The sequence below is a fragment of the Babylonia areolata genome, chromosome 11 (assembly GCF_041734735.1).
Source record: "Babylonia areolata isolate BAREFJ2019XMU chromosome 11, ASM4173473v1, whole genome shotgun sequence".
In the NCBI taxonomy this organism is placed as follows: domain Eukaryota; kingdom Metazoa; phylum Mollusca; class Gastropoda; order Neogastropoda; family Buccinidae; genus Babylonia; species Babylonia areolata.
In genome coordinates, this window is record NC_134886.1 from 29,690,879 (window position 1) to 29,703,378 (window position 12,500).

General features: G+C 42.1%; 2 protein-coding genes across 18 annotated transcripts in view; one reads left to right on the forward strand and one right to left on the reverse strand.

Annotated features, from left to right (window-relative positions):
- The window catches only part of LOC143287206 (uncharacterized), a 41,901-nt gene extending 40,721 nt beyond the window's left edge, over positions 1-1,180 (reverse strand). Inside the window, exon 1 of the mRNA XM_076595152.1 lies at positions 1,172-1,180. Within this exon, the coding sequence (XP_076451267.1) occupies positions 1,172-1,180 (9 nt within the window). The remainder of the gene's footprint in view (positions 1-1,171) is intronic.
- A 737-nt stretch (positions 1,181-1,917) lies between these two features.
- The window catches only part of LOC143287646 (uncharacterized), a 378,570-nt gene continuing 367,987 nt past the window's right edge, over positions 1,918-12,500 (forward strand). For 15 of the 17 annotated variants that reach the window (XM_076595773.1, XM_076595775.1, XM_076595774.1 and 12 more), the window contains exon 1: positions 1,918-2,557. In XM_076595773.1, the coding sequence (XP_076451888.1) occupies positions 2,478-2,557 (80 nt within the window). In that variant the 5' untranslated portion in view covers positions 1,918-2,477. The remainder of the gene's footprint in view (positions 2,558-12,500) is intronic. The other 2 variants (XM_076595790.1, XM_076595791.1) reach the window with 1 other exon arrangement.

Genomic DNA, 12,500 nt, shown 5'->3' on the forward strand with positions numbered 1-12,500 from the left:
AAAAAAAGAAAGAAAGACAGACAGAGAGAATACATACATAGAGAAAGAAAGAAAGAAGGAAAGAGAGACAGGGAGAGAAAGAGAGAAAGAAATTAGTAGAAAGAAAAAAAGATAGGGCGAAAGAAATAAAAATAGTAATAAATGACAGAAAGGAGAGAATGAATGAAAGAAAAAAAGACAGACAAAAAGAAAGAAACAGAAGAGAAAGAAAAAAAAGGGGGGTTTATATTAAAAAAACAAACAAACACCATTACCACCACCAACATCAACAACAACAAAATCAAGACAATTTCTTTCATTTCTGTTGCAATAAAACCGAACAAAAGACATATTATCGATTATAACAAAAATAAAGTTCACGTTTTGCATCTCTCAATCATGCCGAATATCACTGGCACTGATGAATGGATTATTGAACTTTGGGGAAAACGTGAACTATCAACTGGTTACTGATTGTTAACACACACCACCATCAGATTGTATCGTACTGTATTGCCTCATATTGTAATACATTGCCTTGTATGACCTTGCATCACCTTGCATTGCATTGTATTCCATTGTGTCGCCTTGTATTTACCTTGCTTTGCATTGTATTGCATTGAATTGCCTTGTATTGTATTGTATTGCCTTGCTTTGAATTGTATTGCATTGCATTACCTTGTATTGTAATATATTGCCTTGTATTGTATTGTGTTGCCTTGTATTGTATTGTGTTGCCTTGCTTTGAATTCTATTGCATTGCATTACCTTGTATTGTAATACATTGCCTTGTATTGTATTGTGTTGCCTTGCTTTGCATTGTACTGGATTGCATTGCCTTATATTGTACTATATTGTATTGTTTTGCATCGCATTGTATTGTATTGCCTTGATTTGCATTGTATTGTATTGTTTTGTATTTATCGTATTGTATTATACGTTTCTGTCACAACATATTTCTCTGTGTGGAATTCACGCTGCTCTCCCCGGGTATAGCGCATCGACACAGTAAAGCACCACTCATGATTTTGTTTCTTCTTTTATTTCTATATCGGGGGTGTTTGTTTTACAATCAGTTTATTTTTCCACAGATTTTTTGCCAGGGACAATTAGTTTGTTGCCATGCGTTCTTTTTCGTGCGTCAGTGCTGCACACTGGGCTCGGTTTATCGTCTCATCCGAATGACCAGTACCCAGTCCATGGGTCAAATTGTAGTGGTGGGGGAAGTCTGTATTCGGAACTCAATGGACATTCGATTCCTAGTCGGCCACATTACCAATAGGCCACTTCTCCAGATATAGCCAGGTGCTAAATAACTCAGTTACTGAACCATCAATACAGCCTTAATTTGTCAATAAAAATCTGGAACATAGAAGCGTCACTATGAAAAACAACAATAACCACACAACAAAACAACAAACTAAAAAAACAAACGCATGAACACAAACTGACAAAGTGTGAAGAAACGCTTTTCACGGGGCAGACTACCAGAAAACAATTCAATTCATTGATATTGACTTCACACTTTTTGTGCTGTGTCTGTCGAGTTGTGTTATCTGGTTAACCAGTTAGCTTGTTAGCTGCTACTTTGGGTGATTGTTAGTTGGAAAGTTCCAGGAAGAGTAGGGGAGGGAGGGCGGGGTTGGTGGTTGTAGGGGAAAATCAAGACAACCTTCCTTCTTTTGTACCAGGAAAAGTTGACTGTGGGACCACAGCCATGCAAAAGGCAAGGCCCCTTCTCTTTATCTTTCGCTCTCTCAGTCTATCTCTCTCTTTCCTCCGTCCCCCTGGCTCTCTCTCTCTCTCTCTTCTCCTTCCTTCCCTCTCTCTCTCTCTCTCTCTCCAGTCCTGTCAGCCTTCCACCCCTGCACGCCTCACACACGCCCCGTCCCGAAAGCCAGGCAGGCGTCGCGCGTGTCGCCGAGTGCAAAGCTCGTCAGTTTCCCCCCAGCAGACGAGAACGCAGACGATCCGAAAAGTTTGGAAAGGCGGGCCTGTTTGCTTGTGACTACACTTCTCTACCTTCGCTCCTTCTCCACTCCTGCCTTCGACTTGGCGGGCGGTGGACGGGGTGATTTTTTTCTGTCTCAGGTGCGTTGAGAGAGAGAGAAAGAGAGAGTAAAAAAAGTGGAAAAGTCGTCTCGTCGATCTTTGAGCGGCCCGCCGCGTCTGCCGTTTTCACACCTGATGAAAATAGCAAGCCTTCGTTCATGTCAGCTGTTTCCAATTCGTCTCTCTGACTTCTTCTCCCTATTGCTAGCAACTCAGCAAATTTTTTTTTTCTCTCTCCTTGCAAAATGACAGACATAGTTTAATCATGGGATGATAAATATGGTGTTTGACATTATATTTCATGCCGTTGGACTTGCACTGAGAGTAGAGGTTAACAGATTTTTTAGAGAACAGATCTTAAGGTGAAACTGACTCAAAGGAGGAAGAGGGAAGAAGAAAAAAAACAAAACAATAGTGAGCAAGGATTGTGTGTGGAGATTTTAACCATGGAGAAGTTCTACGGATTATTTGTTGTATTATTCTTCGCTCTGTCTTCGGTTCTTGGTGACGACTTAAAGGCTGGGATGTGAGTATCTTATTTCGTTTTTTTCTCCCTTGAATCTTCTCCTCATCTCGTTTTTCTGCTATTTGTTGTTGTTGTTTTTTTCTCGCACACTCCCCTTTTCTTCTTTTTCTCTCTCTCTCATTTCCCCTCTCCCTCTCTGTATCACTGTCTCCCCCCTCCCCCAGTGATTTTTTTTTCTGTCTCTCTCTCACTTTGCCTTCTGTCTATCCGTCTGTCTCTCTGTGTCTGTCTTTTTGTCTTTCCATTCCTCTTATGGATGGTGGCCAAATGTGAAATGCATATGCACAGTACGCGTATCACGTACCTTTGGGAATTATTATTTTTTGTTCCGTGTTGTACTGTAGCATATCGGGTTGCCAGTTAGTCAGCACGCCTGTCTCTCTTTTTTGGGTTTCTTTAACGTTGCTATTCTGACAGTTTTTATTTTGTTGCTTATGTACCTCTTTCTCCAAAAAGCGTGCATCATTAAAAAAAAAGAGAAAAAAAAAAGAAAAGAAAGAAACTACCATACGTTCATTAACTACCATCTATTATATTGTCCCGTCGATTAATGCAGGTTTTTTTTTCTCTCTCTTTTTTTTTCTTTCTTTTTCTGAGATTTTATCTTGTTTTATTTCAGTTTACATGTTTATCCATTTATTTTTCCCCAGTTCGTTTTTCTTTTGTTCCATTACTTTGCATACGATTTTTTCTCCTTTTTGTTTACTGGGTTATGCCAGTTTTGAAATCTTGTTACGATAGCTATTTTATGCATTCTTCTTTCTTTATTTCATAAGGACGTTTTTTTTTTCTGAAGAAATGATTATTTATTTATGCTTTGTACAACAGCCTTTCTATGTTATGTTTCACATTAATATCACCTTATTAGTCTGTTTACGTTTCCTATGTGTTATTTTAAGTATTAGCATCATTGTGTTAAAGAATTGAATCGAATATCTAAAAGAAGATTTTCAATATTTGTTAGGTTGATAAAAAATCATTTTAGAATTAACACTGGTAAAAATGTATTCCGGTGAAACTGACACCCACAGACCTTAAAAAGAAAGTGAAAGATCTAGTGATGAATGCTAATCGTTTTCTTTCTAACGTTTGGAAAGGAACAGGCCAATATATATCAATATTTATAAAGAATAACGTCAAAGTGGAGTGATCTCTGCACCTTGCGCTTGGGGATATAATTATGCATGCATATTCTAAATTGCATTTCAAACAGACCTTAACTTAACTCTCCATACGAACGGCGAAAGAGACGACGCTAACAGCGTTTCCACCCCACTTATCATCATCAAAATATTGCAAGCGGAACGCTCTTATACTGAAGAGGTGAATGTTGACAAAGAATACCACAATTCTGACGACGGAAGCTAAAGGTTGGGTCATTCAGACACCCACTGGACATCCGAGGGGTCTGTGTAGAGGAGAAGAGAGGACTGGCTGTACTGAGTGAGTTAAACAATGAAATAGGGGTGTTTCTTGACGCTGCGAGTTTTCGCAAAGAAAAAGAAACATATCATGGACTCGCATCAACCATCACCATGACTCCAATGAACGGTTCAGAACGCAGATTTAACAAACGACACAAGACAGGCGTAAAATTTGGCCCGCCTAAATCGTCATTCTCAAATGGACAAACATAATATTTCCCTGTTTGAAGTAAAGTCTCAGGTTAATCGAAAAAGAAAGTGTATTAGATGGACAAACACAGTCTTTTCCTGCTTGAAGAAATTGTCAGATTCATCGAAACGAAAAGTAGATTATGGAATATTCTGTTACACTGTTTTTCTCTGGTCGTGCATTCAATCTTCGGGGTTTAACAGCCGACACAAATAAGGGGATGGAAGAGAGAATATAAAGAACGGACAGATTATTTGATTTTTTTTATTTTATTTTATAATGTCCGCATCTGTCGTGTAACGGTGCAGCAGGGAAAGAGCGCGGATGCAGAATGGAAATTAAAAAAATATATCTCCCCATATGTGCTCTAAATCTTTCTGTCCCACTTCACTGGAAAAAAGGCAGCAAAAACTGATATCAAAGTGAGCAATAGCTGTTTCATCTTGTGAGGGATTCATCAGCGTCGCTGAGTGCCGTACATGGCTTTGATACAAATAACAGTGTTGGGACACAGACCTCCAAGTGAATCCGCGGCTCAGTGATGAGGTGCATCTACATGAAGCGACTGTTCACGAGTTAGAGTCCCGTATAAGGACCGGGATTTGTTACTTCCTCCACTAGATCTTGTTTGGTGGTCTGGGTGCTATTCTTTCGGTCGAGACAATAAACTGAAGTCCCCTGTGCAGCATGAACCCAGTGTACATAAAAGAACCCACGGCAGCACTTTGATAATAAAATTTATATACTTACATTTACAGACAAAAAAAGAAAAGTGTATGAGTGGTGCTGCATTGTGGCGGTGAGGTCTCCCCAGGGAGAGCAGACGGAATTTCACAGCGAAAAATCTTTTTAACTCACTCAGTACGGCCAGTCCTCTCTTCTCCTCTACACAGACCCCTCGGATGTCCAGTGGGTGTCTGAATGACCCAACCTTTAGCTTCCGTCGTCAGAATTGTGGTATTCTTTGTCAACATTCACCTCTTCAGTATAAGAGCGTTCCGCTTGCAATATTTTGATGATGGTAATTGGGGTGAAACGCTGTTAACGTCGTCTCTTTTGCCGTTCGTATGGAGAGAGTTAAACAATATGTAATACGATGCAATGAAACACTAGGATGCCAACTCTCAGGATATCAGAGAAATCTGAGCAGAAAGCCTGTGCGATGGTCCTGTGAAGGATAGAGAAGAAAAACAAAACGCAAAAAATAAAGAAGTTGAATAAAACATTTAGTAAAAAGAAAAGAAGAAGAAGAAAAAAAACCCCAACAAAATCATGAATGCGGATAAGACGTGGATTCGGTCGGTGCATCGAACCTTGCATCCCAGGAAGAGTGCTTTATAATCACTGAAAAAAAAAAACCCAACAAAAACAACAAACACACAACTCTTTGAAAAAGTGATTAATGAATATCTATAAAAGTAATAAAGAAAAGATTTCTCCTGCATAATTAACGGCCAGTAAGAAGCGGTGTAACAGGCTTCACGACATGTTTCTTATCTCTGAATGAAAAAAAGTCGTCCGTCCTCTGTCATTCCCTTTTAGACACTTCCTGTGAAAAACGCGAGTCTTGAAAGTGGATCCCCCTTCCCCTACCCTCTTCACCACCCCTCCACCCACCCAGGTTTTCGTCGTGTATGTAGAACGGTCGTGTGTTGAACAATCAATCAGTCTGCAGCATGTGAAAGATCTAGTGATATATAGCTTTGAGGAATGAACGAAACGACGATTCAAGGCATGCATTAAAGATAAATGAATAAGCCTGTGATTAAGCATGGCCACGTGTATGTGTGTGTGTGTGTGTGTGTGTGTGTAAACGTAATGAATGTGTGAACAGTTTACTGAATAAATTTATCTCACAAAACATGTATCAGTTTCGCAATAAATCCTGACAGTTCATGCGTCATGTTGAATATTAAGCGAGCCTAACAACATGCCATTTTCACAAAGATTTCAGGATACAATATCGATGTATCTAGTCATTGAATCACAAGTTCTCAGTCCCGCTGTCAAACGAATTCAGCATGAAAACAGTAGTCATGAATGGCGGAAAAGGTAGTGAAAGGTAGAGAGTGATTGCTGTTACGGCGCCAGCACCTGCCGTCACTGTGCCGTTATTACCACAGGGCACATGCATCACTCATCTCCACATCTGTGTATGGAAGTTTGTTTAGCAGCAAATGTAAAGGTGGGGGCAATTTTTACAGCTACAAATTAGTATATCTGCCAAAACAGCGACTCTTGACTTCTGCAGCAAGCAATTTCCTCCCTTTTATTGTTGCTCCTGTGTTCCGTTTTTTGCCTATTTTCCCTGTTCTTACAGCCGTTTGGTTCCTTTCTGACGTGGCGCTCAGTCGCCAGTATCATATCTGAAATCTCTCTCTCTCTCTCTCTCTCTTCTTCTTTTTCTTCTACAGTTCTGTTTGCTTTGCAGCCATTTCGGCTGATTCTGTGCGTTACATGTGTGATTTGTGATGACGATGATTTGAGTACCATGCTTTGTATATCTGGATTGAAATATTTGAATCCCGTTTGAGATAATATGTACAATGCATCAGAGAATTCGCCTGGGCTTGCATTCGTAATGCCTTCATGTACTGTTATATTTACACTTCGATTTTTGTTATTATTTGTTCGATTGTTTCAATGGTAGAATTCCATCTGGTTGTACAGACCTATCAGTTATGTTCAGACCGTCGTGGGTTTGGGTGTTGCGCAATTTTGATCTTGTTTTCATATCAGTGACTTGGTGTCTGTTTAGTTTTAATAGCATCGACAAAATAATTGTTCAGTTTTCATAGCACTGACTTGGTGTTTGTTCAATTTTCATGGCATCGACAAAATGATTGTTCAGTTTTCATAGCACTAACTTGGTGTTTGTCCACTTCTCACACAGTGGACTTGGTGATTGTTTAGTTTTCACAGTACTGGCTTAATATTTGTTTGGTTTTCACAGTGCTGACTTGGTGTTTGTTCAGTTTTCATAACACTGACTTAAATAATGATAATAATAATAATGATATTTATATAGCGCTGAATCTTGTGCAGAGACAAATCAAAGCGCTTTCGCACCAGTCAATCGCACGCATGCATAACTGTAAAACTGGAGAAACTGAAGACAAGGAAGAGGCAGAAAAGGGAGGCTATAAGGGAAAGAGGTGGGTTTTAATTAAGGCCAGACTTGAAAGAGCTGAGTGCGGAGACCTGACGAAGCGAAAGAGAAAGTTCTTTCCAATTGCAAGGTCCAGAGACAGAGAAAGAACGGCAGCCAACAGTCGAGTGTTTGAATCCGGGTATGCGTAAGCAGAGTGGATCCGAAGCCGATCGTAGAGAGCGAGATGGAGTGTAGAGGTGAAGGCAGCCACAGAGTTAGGAAAGGGCAGATTTGTGAATACATTTATGACATAAGAGTGCTGATCTTGTACTTTATTCTGTGTGAGACAGGGAGTCAGTGGAGATGTAAAAGAGGAGTGATATGCTCAGATCTTTTCTTTCTGAGGGCGAGTCGGGCAGCAGAGTTTTGTACGCACTGAAGGGACTGAATGGATGAAGCAGGCAAACCAGACAATAGAGAGTTACAGCAGTCAAGGCGAGAGAGAATGAGAGAAACGACAAGTCTAGATGTTGCGTCTTGGTGTTTGTTAAGTTTTCATAGCACTAAATATTCAGTTTTCATAGCGCTGACTTAGTGTTTGTTCAGTCTTCATAGCACTCACTGTTCAGTTTTCATAGCATTAAGCATTCAGTTTTCATAGTGCTGACTTGGTGTTGGTTCAGTTTTCATAGCACTTACTATTCAGTTTTTATAGCGCTGACTTAGTGTTTGTTCAATTTTCATAGCACTTAGTATTTGGTTTTCATAGCACTAAGCATTCAGTTTTCATAGCACTAAGCATTCAGTTTTCACAGCACTAAGCATTCAGTTTTCATAGCACTGACTTGATCTTCATGGCTGGCTGCACTGTAAACTACACGACTGAATGACTCCACTCTACCAAAGAACCATTCTTCGAGAGGCAGGGACCGTTTTATTATCCTTTTGCTTTCCTATTGCCTCAGTACAAACTTGTCGGGGACACAAACTGGGGACGTGTCTCACACCACATTCAAATTAGCGACTGTCATTTCTGACAAATCCAAGTTAGGACTTTTGTTCGGGGAGTGTTTGCTCGTGTGCACGGCCAGGCCATTAATTTAGTGAGAAAAAAAAAAGCTTTGCATTTGAGACATCCCGCAGGACCGGTTCTGCTTCGGTGAAAACAAAGTTCGTGAAAACAACAAAACTAATGCTGACGAACAACTACTTCAGATGCACGTGTCTGTCCGTGTGTTCGGACGATATAAACGCATGTAAACACACCCGCACCTCCCCCCCCCCACACACACGCACTCACGCACGTACACACACGCATACACACATACACGTGCGCGCACGCACACACACACACACACACACACGCACACACGCTCACACACACACACACACACACACACACACACACACACACACACACACACACACACACACACACACACACACACACACATTTTGCCTTTCAGTCTGGTTTCCTCTTCCTCTTCTTTAAAAAAAAAATCTTCCTTTCCCTGGTTTCATCTATTATTAATCCTTTTATCTGACATTCTTTTAAATCGATACAAAACAGCATCGACATAAAAAAAGAAAGAAAACAGAGAACGAAAGGAAGGATAAGAAAGAAATTAAAAAGAAAGAAAGGAAAAAAGAAAGGAAAAAAGAAAAAAGAAAGCAATAAAGAGCACGTTATAAACGGAGACGAGAGACAGACAGGGCGTGACGTGACATGAGAAGAAAAGAAAGAAAGAAAGGAAGGAAGGGAGGCTAGAAGGAAAGAAAGGGGGGTTGAGGGGGGAGGGAACGAGGTCTTTAGTCCCAGGTAAAAAGGCAGAGGCCCCTGTCAACCCGGCAACTTACCTGTGTCACCTGTAGCGCGAGAAAAACGACACACATAATGCTGTGTGAATCGGGGGACAGGAAAAGGTCAGAAAGCTTCATTTCTGTTTCCATCGTCCGCCTGTCCGGTTTTATCATCCGTTGTTTTCTTCTTGGCCGGTGAATTCCTGTGTCCCACGGTTTTGGAATTCTCTCCCTTCTTCGTGTTAGGAGCTGTACCTCCGTCTTAACCTCTCAACACCTAAGCTGAAAACCCGCCTGTTTCAGCGATGCTAGGAGCAGTGTTTGCAGCCCCTCCATCCTCCCGATTTGATTATTTCGTAAATTAACGTAAACCATTTAATCTTTTTGTATGTTTCACGTGTATTCAACTTCATGTATGACCGTCAAAATGCCTGACCAGCGCGACGGAACCATCTGCTAGTCAGGCATCTGCCCTCCTCCTAAAAAAAAAAAACGAAAAAAAACCAGATGTGTTACAGCACATATGGATCAGTTCGTACAATGTTTTGCCTCGTTGAAACTGAAACTGGTATGCCTATGTCCAAGGCGGGGCAACAGGTGTAGGAGAGGTGGGAGGAAAAGGAATTTTCCTTTGAAAATAAAATTGCTGTACGTGTTATCAAAAAGTTTTTAGTTCGCCTGTGGATTAACACGAATGTGAACAAGGTCGTGAAAAAAAGAACAAGAGCTGGTAGTGCAATAGTGAAGCATTTCGAAGAAGATTCATTCATAATATTCTCGAGATTATTTACAAATAATGGTAAAAACTAAGTCACAGAACTGTGAGACAATGACATGAAAACACACACACACACACACACACACACACACACACACTCACTCACTCACTCACACACACAGTGACACACACTCGCAGAGAGAGAGAGAGAGAGAGAGAGAGAGAGTGGCCTATATTTTTCCTTTTCTCAGGCGATTTTATTGTTCCTCTTTTATGGTCCTTTTTCTTGTTCTCTCTCATCGCAGCTTCAGTAATACCTCATCCCTCATCTTGCCACACCCGCTGCCCCCCCCCCTCTCTCATTCTCCCTCCCTCTTCCTTCTGTCTCCCCCCCCTCTCTCTCGTTCTTTCTACCCATCCCTTTCATCTTATTCTCCCTCTTTCTCTTTCTCATTCTTGCTCCACCTCTGTCCTATTCTCCCCTCCTCTTCTCTCTCATTCTTCCTCCCCCTCTTTTTTGCATTCTCCGTCTCTCTCTAAATTCTCTCTCTGCCCCTCCATACAGATATGTGTCCCTCTGATTCTATCACATTCCGTGTCTTTGTACGGGTCCTGTCTGGCTCCTTCTCTCCCTCCTGTTCCACTGACTTTCCCTATCTTCTTTCCTCTTTCTCACATTTCTCTCTCTCTCTTCCCGTCCCTGCCTCCCTCTTTCCCCTTGTTCTCCCCCCTTCTGGTTGTTTTCGTGTCTGTTTTTTTTTCTTTCCTGTTTGTCTTTCCATACCCTCTCCATCTTTGTTTTTCGTTCCACTCTCTTCCGTTTCAGCACCCCTTCCCTCTCTCTCTCTCTGATACCCGTCTCTGTCTGTGTCTCTCTTAGTTCCTTGTCCAGCTATGACTAACTGTTTCTCTCTTTGTGCGTGTGTATCGTGATTTGATAAGCGAACCGAAAGGCATGTATGCAAAACATTTTTGTTCGCCGCATTCATAATACATAAGTCAGTTTAGAATGTAATCATGCAAGATGCACTAACAATCGTTTTTTCTGCATTCAGTGTGTTTTATCTTGCATCGTAGTGTGGGTTTTAGCTAAAGATTGTAATTTTCCGTGTCAGATTTCTAACCTCTTTTCATACAACACTCAGCCACACCCCTCTGTCTCTCCTTCCATTTGGGGTTTTCACTGTCTGTATATTACTCCACAAACTCGCACATGTACGTCCATGTGCACAATATTGTTAGCGAATGAGCGTGTACGAAAAGCACATATGATTTTTCTCTCTCTCTCTGGTTCTCTGTCTGTCTCTCTATCTCCCTCTCACCCACTCCCTCTTTTAGAACCAGTGTGTACGTACATACACGTGGGCCCAGCGAACTCGCCTGCATGTGCTCGCGCGCACCTGTTCGTCCAGCACATGTCGAGACCCCTTTCCTATTCAGAATGCACACGTCCGTCCGCGTGCTCGGGCGAGTCTACATCCCTGTCACCTCCCCTTCTTTGTCACCCGTCCCTGACTGTCCCTTCCCTCACTATCCCTCATCCCCTCCTCCACACACACACAGAGACAGATACACACACACTCACACTCACAGACACTCACACACAGACACACGCACACACACACACACACGCGCGCACAGACACACGCACAGACACACACGCACACACAGACGCAGACAGACAAACTGACACAAACACTCACACATACACACTCACACACTGACACACACACTGACACACACACACACACACACACACACACACACACATACACACACACACACATCCACACACACATACACAATCATACACACAGACACAAAAACACACACACACAAACACACACACAAACACACACACACGCACACACACACACACACACACACACACACACACACACACACACACACACACACACACACACACACACACACACACACCTGTTGTGGAGAAACTGGCGGAATGATGATCCGCAATCTCTACTCGCTCTCGCTCCCTCTTGACCCCCACCTCTACCTGTCTCCTCTGCCTCACTCTTCCTGTCTGTTCTACCTGTGTCCTCTGCCCCATTCTACCTGTTTCCTTCTCATGCTCCATTAACCGCTACTTGCATCAACAACCGGACCGTGACCAACTGGTGGCCGTCACGCCTCGCTGCCCTTTCCTCCTGCTCCCCTCCTCCCCCGCATCTTGGGCATGGGGAGAGGGGGAGGGGGTGGTTGTTGTGTGCATCGGGTGGGGAGTATGAGGGTTGAGTTGGGGAGGAGGGAGAATGACCAGCGAGTGGGTGTAAGCACGCGAACGTGTGGACGCACGTGCACACATGTCATAGACAGACATACATATCACACAAACACCCACACATTCGCAAACACACACATACATCTACAAACAAACAAACACACACACTCACAAACACACACACACACACACAGAAACACACACACACACACGCACACACACACGCACGCACACACACGCACGCGCACACACACACACACGCGGAGGAGATGGAGAGAGGGATGCAGATACAGACAGACAGAAGAGATATATGAGACCAATACAGAAAATACAGTTGTTGGTATATATATATATATATATATATATATATATATATATATATATATATATATAAAATTGGAACAGGCACACTAGTGACCCCCATCTCAACTTAAACGTCTTCGTCTTCCCTTTGTGACTTTACTGTGTGCTTTGAACA